General features: G+C 43.6%; 1 protein-coding gene across 1 annotated transcript in view; it reads left to right on the top strand.

Moving 5' to 3' along the window:
• Positions 1 to 14,571, top strand: part of PDHX (pyruvate dehydrogenase complex component X) — a 114,452-nt gene that overhangs the window by 70,180 nt on the left and 29,701 nt on the right. The window contains exon 7 of the mRNA XM_019519403.1: positions 11,952 to 12,010. Coding sequence (XP_019374948.1) covers positions 11,952 to 12,010 — 59 coding nt within the window. The remainder of the gene's footprint in view (positions 1 to 11,951; positions 12,011 to 14,571) is intronic.

Raw genomic sequence — 14,571 nt, 5'->3', positions numbered from 1 at the left:
TAGGAGCTGGAACCAACTTCCTAGGGAAGTGGTGCTGGCTCCTACCCTGGGGATCTTTAAGAAGAAGCTTGATGACTACCTGGCTGGACTCATTTGAGTCCAGTCTTTTCTCCCGCCCAGGCAGGGGGTCGGACTTGAAGATCTACAAGGTCCCTTCCGACCCTACTTCTGTGATTCTATGATCCTGCTCTTCTCTTATTCAATAGCGTATTGGTTAGAGTACTTACTTGAATTTCATCCTCAGGGAATGTAAACTGACATCTCTCACTATAAGGGCAAATCCCTAAACACGAAGCTATATGCTTCAGTGCATGCTTCATTCTTCTGTACTAAATCTGCACTGGAGATTGGGTTCTGGGGAGTGATTTAACCCCTAAAATACTAAATAAAATGGGGCTACACCACTCTACCCCACTGTGTTTTGAAAAACAGAACCAACCTCTCTTAAGTTCTTTGAAAAAAAGGCTTAGGTACCTAACTTCAAGAGAAGATTCAGGGCTATAATTCAGTGGTGGTGGTGATGCATGGCAGCCTGGCACAGCATGGGCTCTGGGTCGCTGCATCAAGAGCTGCCTGGCAGCAGCAAGGGGAAGGGACTGCTTTTCCCCCATGCTGAACAGCAGTTTCTCCCCAGTGCTGCTGCTGCTGAGCTGGGACAGGTGAGTCTGGAGCAGGCGCAGGGTGTGCCAGGTCGAGGCTGCAGGTCCTTGCTGGTACCATGTAGCTGGGGCCAGCAGCAACGACAGCCAGAAGGGGCTGCCCCAGCCCCACTGCATGCCCAGGGGTCAGCAGGATGTGCCACAGCGAGGCAGTGTTAAGCAGGCATGGGGTGGGCAGCGGCTGTGGGCTGTTGGCGATGGTGGGGAGGCAATGCAGGGTGCATAGGCTCTGAGCTGTTGTAGGGTGGAGGCTGACCAGCTCAGGGGTCACGTGCAGGGCTTCCATGCACACCCCACCATACCCTCAAACCCTCCCACACAAACTCAACACCCTCACAATCACACACCCTACAAACACTGCACCAACCCACAACCTCCCCCTCAAACCTCACACCCCCAACACACACCCATGTGCCTCTGGGGGGAGCCTCGCTCACTGCTACATGCACACACCCCCCAGCCACCCTCCCCCTCCACACCCTCTGCAAAATCCATACCCACCCACCCAAACACATACCCACGTATCCCCACAACCCCCCCAATCACCCACATCCATACATACCCCCCACACACATCCACACACACCTACAGCCCCCCACAAACAACATACACACACACCCATACCCCCCATACCCTTCCACGTACCCCGCAATATACAAGAGTAAGACTTCATTTTGAGCTATTATGCAATCATCTCTATGTACACAATTCAAACTTGCACATCAGGATAAAAATATTTTTAAAAATAAAATTAAAAAATGTTATTGTGGATGTTTGATTTTTAGTATATAATTTGATTTTTTTCCGGTTCCAAAGATGGCAAACCCCCTTCCCAAAAGGAGGGACTTCTGGAGGCAAGGGGAGAGACTTCCGGTGGCAAAGGTTAGGGGGCAGGGCTTCCAGTCCCAAGATGGTGACCAGGAGCTGGACACTTGTCAAGGGATGGGGCCACCCTTGCAGCCCTCGACAGCTCACCAAAACTTGTTTAGTGACCCTCCAGCCAAAATAATTGCCCACCCCTGGTTTATAGCATATAACACTTTTCATCTCGGGTTCTCAAAGTCCTAATATTCTTAGAGTGCAGTCCTTTAATTTGTTTTCAGGAAGAACTACATATGCTGTTTTGTTTTTCCAGTTCTCTCTCAACCTATTGCCTTTGGCCATATTTTCTTGGAAAACTGAGAATGTTATGGCACTTTATTTGTTTAGAATACAGCTGTCATTGAATGAAAGTGCAACTGAGTGCCAAGCACTTCCACAAAACAAATACAGAGTATCAAGCTGGGCATCCAGACGGAGGCACATGCAGAGAGTGGTGGCCACCCAAGAAAGTTTGGTTTAACTAACTTTTCCAGCATCACTCTGACAAAAGATGGGGTATTCAGAACAGGGTTGTCTTCAACTACCTAGAGCACAAGACCCTCACTTCCTACAACTCCATGCTGTGGTTACTTCCCATCTTCCAGTTTCTGCAACATCAATGCATGGGATCCAGCAGAAAATAGTTATCTTCACTATGCAGCCCATACCCATTCCCTGAACTCAGTCAGTCTTGTGCACAGAATACCTTCAGGATTCTGAAAAAAATATTAGACAAAATGAATAAAGGTTGGATCATAATATCATAACACAGATATAGAAGGAAGCAAAAAGCTTCACGGGCAGCTTTGCATTTGTCCTTTCCTTAAAAATTGTGTGGTGAACTTAACAATCTTAATGTCCTTAGAGTATAGTTTAGTTTGTATATATACAGCTGTGTATCATACATAAAAGCCATGTTAAAATAATCTAAAACAGTGTATTAGTAATAAGTATAAACTATTGAGTATGTACATCATTTATCATAACCTAGGTGATTTAGGAATCTAATTTCCATTGACTTTCATTGAGGTACTTCTGAAAATGATACCCTCTTATTAAATTCATTGTTGCAGACAGGATAATTAATGAATGTTAAGCTTTCTTCTGCAAATCTGTTAGACTCCAAAAAATATATATATGTTGTTCTAAGAGTTGTTTGGTCAGTCACATTCAACATTTGTTGAATTGTTAGTTAAATTATTAACAATTGAATTAGCTCACGATTTGACCAGCTTTACAGTTTTTCCATGTTTCAGTAAGTGTTTTTTTCTTTATCTTTTCACTTATTTCTCCTTGACATTTCTTTTTTTTTCTAGTCAGCCTGAGGTTTTTCTTGTTTTACTTTTTGTTGTGTTTTTAAAGATGGAATTATAGTTTCTGGAGACCTAAAACCCACATTGTCAGAAGCTTTCACACTCCCATTTTTAAGTTTTCAATACAGCAATGCCAACATCAGCCTGAATGAGCAATTTTCTTGTCTTTGGGAAAAGGGAGCCTAGCAATCCAGTCTGCATATACAGTAATTTTTGTGCAGCTGCGTAGAGATTTATGTGTAAAATGAAAAGTATAGTTTTTATTACACATGGTATCTATTCTAATTCAAAGCATAACACTTCCCCGCAAAAAATATTTTATACCAGTGGGGTCATCCAAATGCCAGTTCACGATAGTAAAAGGATTCTGACTTACTGAATGCTTAGCCTTTGCCACAAAGCTAAGCAGCTTTGATACTGTCACACACCTACAGCAAAAAGAACCATCTAGGTCCTGGTTATGCTTCTTTGCACATGGCAGCTCATTTGTTGATGCCTTTTTGGATGATGATTTTTCAAGGTTATTTGATTGAGGTCAACTCCAAGGGTTCCAAAATTGGAAGAAAGAATTTAGAATTCATAGTCGGGTACTTGCATAGTATTTTGCCTTTCTCCTAAGAGAGATGACCCAACAATTTTTTTTTCCTTATATGTAAATTTGCATGCATGCGTACCTGGTTCCAATCCCCTCATGCTGTTTAGTCTAAGGGAGTGCTGATGCTCAATAATTTACTCTGGATTTTTCCCAGTTTGGTGGCTCCTGAGTTTGAAATTGCATAGTGCTTGTAGATGGTTCACATTTTGAAAGCACTCCATAAACATTTACCATTCCTTATGCTGTACTCTGTAAATGAGCTGTTCTCCCATTTATGGATGCAGAACTAAGGCACAGATCTCATAAACCTGGTAGGCAAAATAAAGGCATTATGAAATCTTAATCCTGTGCCTTGATGAGTGGCTCAAACTACTTTTAGCTTTACTAAAGTATAAGGGAAATATTTATTTTCCTGCTTGAAAATATCTGTGACTAATATTTCCAGATTTCCCAGATGCTGATGGCCTGTTCTCGGTGAAGTAAAAATTGACTACTTTTATAATGATGACGTATGTAGAGTAGTTTTCTAACTATCTTTATCTTGGATGATATTTTAGAAGCTATCATTCAAAGTCATTTATTAAATAGATTTCAAATTTTAGTAGCTCATAAGAAATGGCATAGATTCTATTTCTACTGTAAAATTCTTATGTCTTTCTATAATGATTTTCTTGTATTTGAATAGTCTTTCTTAAATGTTTCTCTAGCAGCTCATTTATATACATCTGGGGATTCCTATAATTTATATGAAGTGAGTGTGGGTGGGGAAGGACCAAAAATATTCTTAACTGAATATTAAATTTTGTTCTGAAATATGAATCATTATTAACTTGTGTTTTGGGTGGTACTGGATGATAGTTTCTAAGAAGTGATAAGTGAACTGGTCTCCCAGTAACAAGATAATTCAGCATTCCCTAGAGCGTAAAAAAAAAAAAATATATATATAAAATTATGGTTTGTTATACATCCATGCAATGATGGTGGTCCTGACAAAAGATAACAGAAGTAACAATGTATTTAGGTGAAGTGTATTTTTGCTATTTCTTGGTACTAAGAGAAAGTGACACCAATGCATCTGATAAGGACCAGTAATGGAGCAGACTGTGTACCATTCAGGCTAGTTCTGCCAGTGCAGCTTATTTCATGTCTGTGACATCTATGCTATTATTGCAGTTACTCTTCTTGCTCTTTTATGGGTAGACTCTGTGGTCATGATAAATACTACATACTGGTTAAGTGGACAAAACAGGTATTTGGATATGACCAAATACTTTTATCATGTTCACACTTGAAAAAGTCAGGCTTTATAAGGTTACTGTGTGATGCTAGGCTAAATCACTAATATTGGCTTTGATTTGTTTTTAAAATACTTTAAACAGCTGATTCAAGTATCAAGAAATATTCTTTGCTTTGCTGTGTTAAGCCAATTTTGTTCTTTACAGATACCTTTTCCTCAGTAAGCTTTACAGTGAAAGGATGCTAGGGACATTGAAGAATGAGATGTTTCTGATTTATAGTTGAATTCAAGATAATCCTTGCAATTCTTCCATTTTATGGATCAAGCATCATAAAAGGAACAATGAAATTTATAGTATTTTTGTTATCCATGCAGTAGATTTCTTTATGGGAAATTAAGAAATTATGTTATACCTCGTATGAGCTGATACCTATCCTGTACATATGCTCTGTGTACGTGGTTTTATAAAAGTTATCAAAACTCCTTTGTGCTACACCCTGTTTTGCTTTGACTCCCCAAAACTTTTATTTAAAACACTGAACTAAACTTCATTTGCTAATTATATCAATAATGCAGACAGCAAGTTAGTTACGTACTTAACTCCATTTGACTGATCAAAATCAGGCTCCTAACTGATGTTTGTACTTCGTGAAAATCCCTTCTTAAATCTTACCATGCTATGCTAAATTCTTATAAATCAGTTGGATGCCAAGTTATCTTCCATTATTATTATAAACTACCGTGGAGTGCTGCTTCCCTACACCTTGCTAAACACATGCTGGGTTGAATCCCAGAGATAATGTATGAAGTACATAGTACATGTGATAGGCTGCTTTGGTATTTTTGTATTTTTTAGGTTAAATGTTAGGTAAATATATTAAAATACCAGGTCCATTAAAAGATACCACAAAAAAGCCCTTGCCTGGATTATCATGGCCACAACAAGTTTTAACCGTACTTAAGTACACCAAACTACTTGTTTTGGGGCGGGGTGGGGAGAGAGGAGAGAAGGGGCTGTATTTTTAATAGGATCTCTGTAAATTTTCCTGATATTTTGACATTATATCAACATTATGTAAGGCCTGAAGTTCTGATTGATTGATGCTTTTTCCTCATTTAAACTTAGTCTCTTTTTCCCTTCAATGCATTTGTCCAGCAGTCACTATTATGCCCATAAATCATCATCCCGTTATAACAAGTCAGTATCAACAATGTTATGGTCTTTCATTATGATGTCAAAAGCAAAGAATGCAGCCTTTCTTATTGTGCCAGCCAGAGGGATAGTATCACATGTTCTCTTCATTCAGTTACTTTTCTATTCCTTATTGCCATCGGAGAGTATCACATAACCACCTCCTACATACCATATGTATGCTTGAGCAAGAAATATATTCCTATCATGCAGTAATTCAATCTCTTCACAGCCTGGGAACAGCTAAATAATGGATACTATACCTTGCCATTTTTTCTTCCTTTAACGTCCAGTGATAGAATTATAGATTCAGACAGAAGTAGGGCTGGAAGAGACCTCCAGGAGTCATCAAATCCAGAGGTTCCCAACCACCAGGCCATGATGGGTTGGCTGTGGGGTCAAGGCACGAGCCCCCAACTTGAAACCCCATCTGCCCATCTGGGCAAGTGGCTTCTGGGGTCACAGCTGAGCTTCCGGGTTTAAAGCTGCGCAGTGGGGGAGCCCTGGGAGGGAGGCAGCTGTCTCCATGTGCCCTATCCTGCTCCCTCTGGGCCATGGTAAAAATAAAAGCTTGGGAATCACTGATCTAGTCCAACCCCCCACCTGAGGCAGGTCCATCCCTATCCAAACTATCCTGTACAAGCCATAATCTCAGCTATTCATAAGACTAGTCAACCCTTAACGCAACATAGACCTAACACCTTAACCTGCCACAGGCAAAGCAGGGGAACCACAGTAGCCAATGTCCTGCTATTATGAAATATTGTCAGTATACTCTCAAGAGGTCCCAGGTAATGTTTGCATCAGAGGAAGGCACCCCCCCCCACATGCACTCACACACTTCATACTAAGTTGACCATAGCATAAAAGTCTTCCCTGACCCAAAGTATGGCAGTCAGTCTGACCCTGAGTGGAGGGGCAAGACCCTCTACCCAGGAGCCCCTCTGGTTTTTGTCCCAGCAGTAACATTAACACAGCCCACTCAAAGTTCCCGGCCTTGGCTGTAGCCAACACCCAGTGCCTCTGGGGAGGCTTAAAAACACCTTGACATGTGTAATAGAAAAGGGGTGGGGCAGGAGCAGCCAAGAAAGCCCAGAAGCATGGGAAATACGCATAGTAGAACAGAGTCATAGCTACACCTACATCAACCCTGACCCCTGGCTGACCAGAGGCTTCACCTCTTCTTGAACACCTCCAGTGATGGTGCATCCACAACTTGCCTCTGCAGTCTATTCCAGTGGTCTCCAAACTTTTTTGATCGTGCACCCCTATCAGTAAAACATTTTTGAGCATGTACCCCCAATATATATATATTTATTTATTTATAAATTATATACATGTACTACTCGCATACTGTACGTGACACGTGACCAAGTGAGGGTGCCAGTGTCAATCCATATATTAAATATTAGTAATGCTTAATTTCTTTCTTATTTTTTTAGATAAAAAATAAATATAAATAGAAGTTCTAATATTTTCTTTCCGCACCCCAATGAATCATCTTGCGTACCCCCTGGAGTGCATGCACCCCACTTTGAAGACCACTGGTCTATTCCACTGCCTCACTGTTTTAACCATAAAGTTTTTTCTGGATATCCAATTTAAACTTACTTTGCTGCAACTTCCAGCCATTGTTCCACATCTTCCTCTCTGCAGCAAGAGTGAAAAGGTGATTTCTCCCTTCTTTATGACAGCCCTTCAGATATCTGAAGACTGCTGTCATGTCCCCTCTTAAGCACCTTTTCTGCAAACTGAATATGCCTAGCTCCTTCAGCCTCTCTTCATATGATTTGCCTTCTCAGTCCTTTATCATATTTGTTGCCTGCCTCTGGACTCTCTCTAGCTTCTCCACATCCTTTTAAAATGTGGAGCCCAGCACTGCACATAGTTCTGCAGATGAGGGCAGATAGTGCTGCAGACGAGGGTAACCAGTACTTAGTAGAGGCACTATCACTTCCCAGGTCTTGCACATAATGCTTCTATTGACACATCCCCAAATCACATTTGCCTTTTGTGTGGCTGCATCATGCTGCAAATTCACATAGTGTGAATTTAACACCTTAATCGCATTAATCCCCCACCCCACCCCCCAGCTTGAGCACAGCCCCAGTGGCAGTGGGCTTACCCCACCCTTGCCCCAGGAGTGGTAGCCGCAGGCAGCCCAGGCTGGGGGCAGCTGCTTCAGCCCGGGCCCAGGCTCAAACCTCCCCACTTACTTGCTCTGTGGGTCCCAGACGGTTTCTCAGGCCCAGGGTAGGTCAGATGCCAGGCAGCCCTGCCATGGCCCAGCGCCACCTTCCCTGAAGCCCCGGCACTGCCAGCCTGGCTGCTTGGGGCCCTGGAATGGGGGCTGTGGGTTGGTGTCCCCATCCCGCCCACAGCTTCCTGCTGTAGCCACCCAGAGCCCATGTCCCACCGGGACCCACACAGAACCACCACAGCAGGGTTGCCTGGTGCCCTCAAAACCCACAGCTTGGGCTCAATGTGGGTCAGAACCACCTGGGATCTCTGGCATGAGCTGTCTCTGGGCCCTCAGGCCCCTGCTCATCCCTGGTTCGGGCCCCTGGGGAGCAGCAGTGACGGCAGCCCTGCGTCCCCACAGAGGCAGCCACTGCTAGCAAGCAGGGGTGGGATTCCTGTAGAGCCATTTCCCACAGCCCCTGACCCGCACTATGCTGTACGCCCGGCCCCAGCATAGTGTCACCTGAGCTATGCCCAGCACCACCAAGCTGGGCAGAGCTGCTTCTCTCCTACCTTTGCCACCTGGGCTCCCATTGGGACCCACTGGCTCTGTGCAGGTCCTGGCAGGAGCCCAGATGGTGGAGAGTGGCAGCTCTGCCTGGCTTTGCAGCCTTGGCAGTACTGGCCTGGGGCTGGATGTGCAGCATGGCATGGGCTGGGGGCTGTGGGAGGTGGCAGGGTGCACGGGGCCACTGTTGCCACTGCTCCCTGAAGGCCTGGAGCAGGGGTGCGCTGGGACTCGCAGGCTCAGAGGCAGCTCATGCCGGAGCTCCCAGGCGATCCCGAGCCATGGGGCCCGAGGGTGCCAGGCAGCCATGTCACAGCTCAGCACCGCCTTCCTAAACCCCCAGCACTGCCAGCCCAGCTGCTTGGGGCCCTGGATGGGGGTTGTTCATGGGTGCATAGATGCACCCCGCTCCCCCCTTCCTGCTACAGCTACCCAGAGCCTGCACCTGGGCTGCCCTACAGATTCTTTGCAGAGCTACTACTGCCCCTTTGGGCAGCCCAAAGTCAGTGGTCACAGAAGCGGGGCAAGGCAGCCCAGGCACAGACTTCAAAACCATGTGTGCAATTAGTGCGTTAAAAAATTTAACGCGCTAATTGTTCCTTGAGTTAATCATGCATATTAATGGTGATTAATTGACAGCCCTAATAATTGCCCCTTGCTTGCAGCTGTTGAGCCAGTTATCTATCCATCTTGTAGTTTTAGCTAGCTCACATTTCTCCAATTTGTTTATGAGAAGGTCATGCAGGACCTTGTCAAAAGCCTTGCTAAAGTCCAGGTGCACTACATCCACAGTGTTCTCTTCATCCACCCAAAGTAGTTACTTTACCAAAGAAGGAGAACAGGTTCATTTGACGCAATTTATTTTTCATAAATCTGTGCTGGCTGCTTGTGATTAGCCTTTCCTCCTCCAGATTCTTGCAAATGGCTGTCCTTAGGATATGCTCCAGTAACTTCCCAGGTATTGAAGTGATCCTAACTGGTCTGCAGTTCTTTGGGTACTCCTTGCCTTTTTTTAAAGAGGGGCACTATATTGGCCCTTTACCAGTCTGGTGGTACCTGGCCTGTCTCCCACAACTTCATGAATATCATTGGCAAAGACTCTGAGATCTCCTCTGCCAGTTGTTTCAGAATCCTGGGATGAAGTTCATCTGGCCTTGCTGATTTGAATTCATTCAGATCCACTCTGACCATCTATTTTTATCTGCCCCCTTCCTTATCCAGATGATCCTTATTAGGTGTCTGGCTGCATCTTTTTTTTTTTGTGAAGACAGGCAAAATAGATGTTGAGTAGCTCTGCCTTTTTGCATCTTAGGTTTGGAGTTTCCCCTGGCTTGTTAACGAAGGACCCACTTTCCTTCGTCCTTCTTTTCTGGCCAGTATACTTATAGAGAACCTTGTTTTGTTGTCCGTAACCTCCTTTGCCAGGTTCATCTCATTCTTTATCTTTGCCTTTGTTGTTTTGTCCCTTCAGGTTCTTGCTATGTCCTGGTACATTTCCTTGGTGACCTGCCCGTTCTTTCATTGCCTGTAGATTTTTGCTTTTGCATTAGAGGTATTTTAGAAGCTCCTTGTGCAGCCAGATTGGTCTCTTGCCTTTGTTTTTGTGTTTCCCTTGCCCTTAGAAGCTCCCAGCCCTCCTGGGTACCATTATGCTTCAGTCATCCTCTCATGACGCCATGCATATTAACTCCTTGAGTCAGATGAAATCTGTCTTTTTGAAATCTAGTATCCTAATTTTGATGACCTCATGGTTTTCCTGTGTCAGGATCTGGAATGCTGTCATACCATGATTGTTTCTTCCCAAGTTACCCACCACCTTTACATCCTCCACCAGTTCTTCCCTGTTGGTCAGGACAAGGTCCAAGATAGATAATCCCCTAGTTTTATCTTTCACTTTCTGGAACAGAAAGTTGTCTTCCACACAAGTTAGGAACCAGCTTGACATTTTATGTTTGGCTGCATTTTTATTCCAGCAGATGTCCAGAAAATTGAAATCTCCCATCAGTACCATCATATGGCTTTTGGATAGGCTTGTTCCTTGCTTGAAGAGTGCCTCATCCACCTCCCCTTCCTAATTATGTGGTCTATAATAAATCCCTACTACAATATCTGTGCTGAATCTTTCACCTTTCATCTTCACCCAAATGCATTTTGCTTTGTAGTCATCCTCTTTCTGAATCAGGGAACAAGCATTTGTTTTTGACATACAAGGAAACACCACCACCCTTTCTCCCAACCCTGTCCTTCTGAAAGGGAGAGTAACCCTCAGTGTTGATGTTCCAGTCATAAGAGCTGTCCCACCAGCTCTCGGTGATGCCAATCATCATAGTTCTTTTCATAGGCTGCAGCTTCCAGCTCATTTTGTTTATTCCACATACTTCACGCATTTGTATACATGCATCAGATGTATTTTGCATTTTGACTTCCTCACTAAGCTTTTGTGCCACTTAGTGCTGTCCTGTCACTTCTTTAAGTCCTTTTCCATCTGGATTATGTGGTCTGTTGCTGGAAGGTTTTGATCACTATCCCCCATGGACCCTAGTTTAAAGCCCTCCTTATTAGGTTGGGCAGTCAACGCCCAAAAATGCTCTTCCCCGTTCTCAACAGATGGATTCCCATCTCTTGATAGCAGTCCCAAGAACATCCATCCATTGTTGAAGATGCTGAAACCTTCATGTCAACAACACCATGTCATAATAGCTGATGGGTTCAAATGCGATCATGTGATAAGTCAGTTTGATGAAATTGTGGTTTGGCTTCAGGCACCAGGGTTTAGGATTTTGGTTTAGAGTCCATGGCTGTGAACCTAAGCATACGCAAATCCCACTGACTTCAAAATCTTTAAAATTCCCTTGAAAATCCCGCCCATGAGCCTCTAACTGTACAGCTTCATGTGGTCACATGAGAGTTCTGCCTTCATGATCAAAATCCTGCAAGAATAGTTGTTCTTGTGATATATCGATTGTACACTGAATAAAGCAGAAAACAGGTTCCATCCGTCTGTTTAGTCACAGTTACCATTTTTCACCTTTGTTCTTTTTGGGGCTAATATGTTTTTTTCCTGAATTAAGTTGTTGGTTTGTTTTTTGAGAATAGAAGCCCTATGCTTTGTGTCTAGAGTGTATGCATTGTATGTTGTACATGTAGACTGTGAAACTGAATAATCCTTAGTTACTTAATTTTATGCAGCAGTATGAATTTACAAACATCCTGAGGCTATTAGGCAAAGATGGATTGACTGAAATGCAAGAATATTCTCTGTACATAGTGCGTGGTTAATTTATGTAGTTATACTGATAACCGTCATTCATAATATCTGTCTTTTCTATGTTTTTCTTTTTGCAGATAATATTAAAGTATCAGTAAATGACTTTATTATTAAGGCAACAGCAGTTACCATCAAAGTAAGTAAATCATTGATAAATAAATAACATATGGCAGAGGAGGGGAGGGAAAGAAGGCTTTCTGGGAGAATATTCAGTGTTTGCGTGTATAGGAATACAGCTTGGCTATAATCTGGTGCTTTACTTTGTAGCTGAATGTTAATGTTCTAAACTTTGTTCACATAACACAGAACACACCTACCACTCTCTCCACTGTCTAATCAGAGAGAATTTATCTACTTAGTAATGCTGTGAACAGCAGTTCTGCCAGAGGCATGAAGAGAGAGACAGAAAAAAAAAAAAGACATCTTCCCCTATAATTCAGGAAATATAACTAGCAATATAATCCATATGTAGTACTGCCTGTTTGAATGTCAGTTCCATGAAGACAGTGATTGTTGACTGACATGTCTCAGCACAGTTATAACAGTGGCAGTCACAAGTCTTAATTACACCAGGGGACAATTGCATTCTGTAATCAGTTTTTGGTTGCAGAAGACATGAATGGTACAAAATCCTTTTGATGTTTTTGGGACATTTATGGTGTCTTTGTAAAAGACTTCTAAACAAGGTGTTCACTGTGAATATAGACTACTACTGCTGCATGCAAACAAGAACCCTTATTCAGCCTTTTGAAGCAGTGTTGAGGAATGCTGTTGAAGAAAGTACTATACCTCTACAGCAATGCTCACGTACATTTTACTTGGTTAACAATGGAGAACTTCAAAAACCTTGCATCTGAGGTCCTTCCTCATCCCGTTAGATCCTTTAAATCTTGCTCTAAGTACGTTTTACCTTTTCAAACCTCTTTCCAAGTCTTCCTTGAGGAGACCAAAGTCCAGTGATGTGCAAAAGTTTACATATGTTTGATATACAAACTTAGCAATGGGAGTAGCCCATATCTTCTTTCTAAGTGGAATGAACCTTATTGTAACTTTGGCTTATCTTCATGGATTAACAGTGGGGCTACATAGAAGAGTGACACAATTACCAATACCCATGGGCTATCCTAAACATACTTTACCATGAGGTCTTTTTGGTTTTTGACTGACCCTCATATGATGGTTGTCATTTTATTGGTAGACTAAGCCGACCATCATTAATCAGAATATAAGAGTTTCTTGTTGCTTTTGTACATTGAAGCAAGCATTAAAAGTTAACCAACTTGCATTACTTTACAGCTATAAACAAATATAAAACATGGCATAAGTTGCATAGCTGACATCCCTCATTACGAGGGCTGTGCAAAATTTCGCCACCAGTTTTGTTTCAATGCTGTTTCAACACTGTTTCGCTTGGGTTCTTACAGAAGTTGCATTTAAAAAAAACCACCTTTCTCATTGGAGACATAAATGCTTGTCTAGGTTTGCATGTGTACGCTATACTTTAGCAGCTCCCTGTAGTTCATGTAACAGCCAAAGAAGGGTACTTTGCATCATTTTTATATATGTTCTATTAGAGATCTGAAGGTTGACAGGTAGATAATAACTTGATAGGACTTGGGAGGACTGACATAAGGCTTTGCAGTTTATTGCTGCTTCTCTGGTAGCTTAACTAGGGTAAGTTTAGATACAAATTGAAGTGTTAGGTCAGAAGTAAGGCTTCACGGGTAGAAAGGAATAGTAGCTGTCCCTGCAGGCATCATCATAAAATAATAAAATACTGCGTAATTTCCATGATGGAACTTAATCACATTTATATGGCCTTCAGTGTGCTCCTCTCGTATATTGTTGAGTTCAGATGAAATGTTTCTTTGGGCCTGTAAGTACTTCCCCAAAGTACTTTACTTTCTCCATGATGGACCATGAATGCCTGTGGACAATAAAACAAGCTGCTCAGAGAAGTTATGAAATAATAATCTTTGGAGATTTTTCAGAAAAGACTTGCATATAATTTAGGATAAACATGTCCTGCATTTGTGCAGGGTTTGGACTAAATCAGTGCTTCTCAACCTCTTTTGTACCAGGACCCATTTGTGAACATCGATGGCCAGTTCCAACCCATAGCCCCCTGGCCCTGCCCCTCATGGCCAAGCCACAGACCCCTGGTCCTGCTGGTGCCCCTTACTCCCCACCCACAGCCCCCTGGCCTTGCTGGTGCCCTTGCTCCCGAGCCACAGCCTCCTGCCCCTCTACCCCACTGGGTCATGTTGGTGCCCCTCCCAAGTTGCAGTGCCCTGTCCCACTCAGCCCGGAGAGTGGTGGCTGCAGCAGCTCCAACGCATGCAGGTGGCAGCAGAGCAAGTCCAGCCCCAGCACAGGCTGAAGGGAGGAGGAGGAGGGGAGGCCTGTGGCACCCCCGCCCTGGGCTGGGCTTCCTGCACCACACCAAGCAGCCTGGTCATGGCCCTTCCTGCCCCCTTAGCAGCGTCTCCCAGGTGCACTGGCCCTGTGAGTATGGGCACTGGCTCTGGTGCCGTCAGCCTAGCCAAGCAGCTTCCTAGCCTAGCCCCTGAAGGAAACCCTCATCCTTCCTCTGCAGGAGGGGAAGATGCCTTCCTGCCCCAGTCCTCCCTGCCCTGACACAGCGTCGGTGCCCGCCACCTTCCCCCCGTGCTGGCAGGCACCTGCTGCCTCCTGCAC

Source organism: Gavialis gangeticus, unplaced genomic scaffold (assembly GCF_001723915.1).
Source record: "Gavialis gangeticus isolate Ggan-Ray unplaced genomic scaffold, GavGan_comp1, whole genome shotgun sequence".
NCBI classification, from domain to species: Eukaryota; Metazoa; Chordata; order Crocodylia; family Gavialidae; genus Gavialis; species Gavialis gangeticus.
This window is presented reverse-complemented; position numbering and strand designations above follow the sequence as displayed.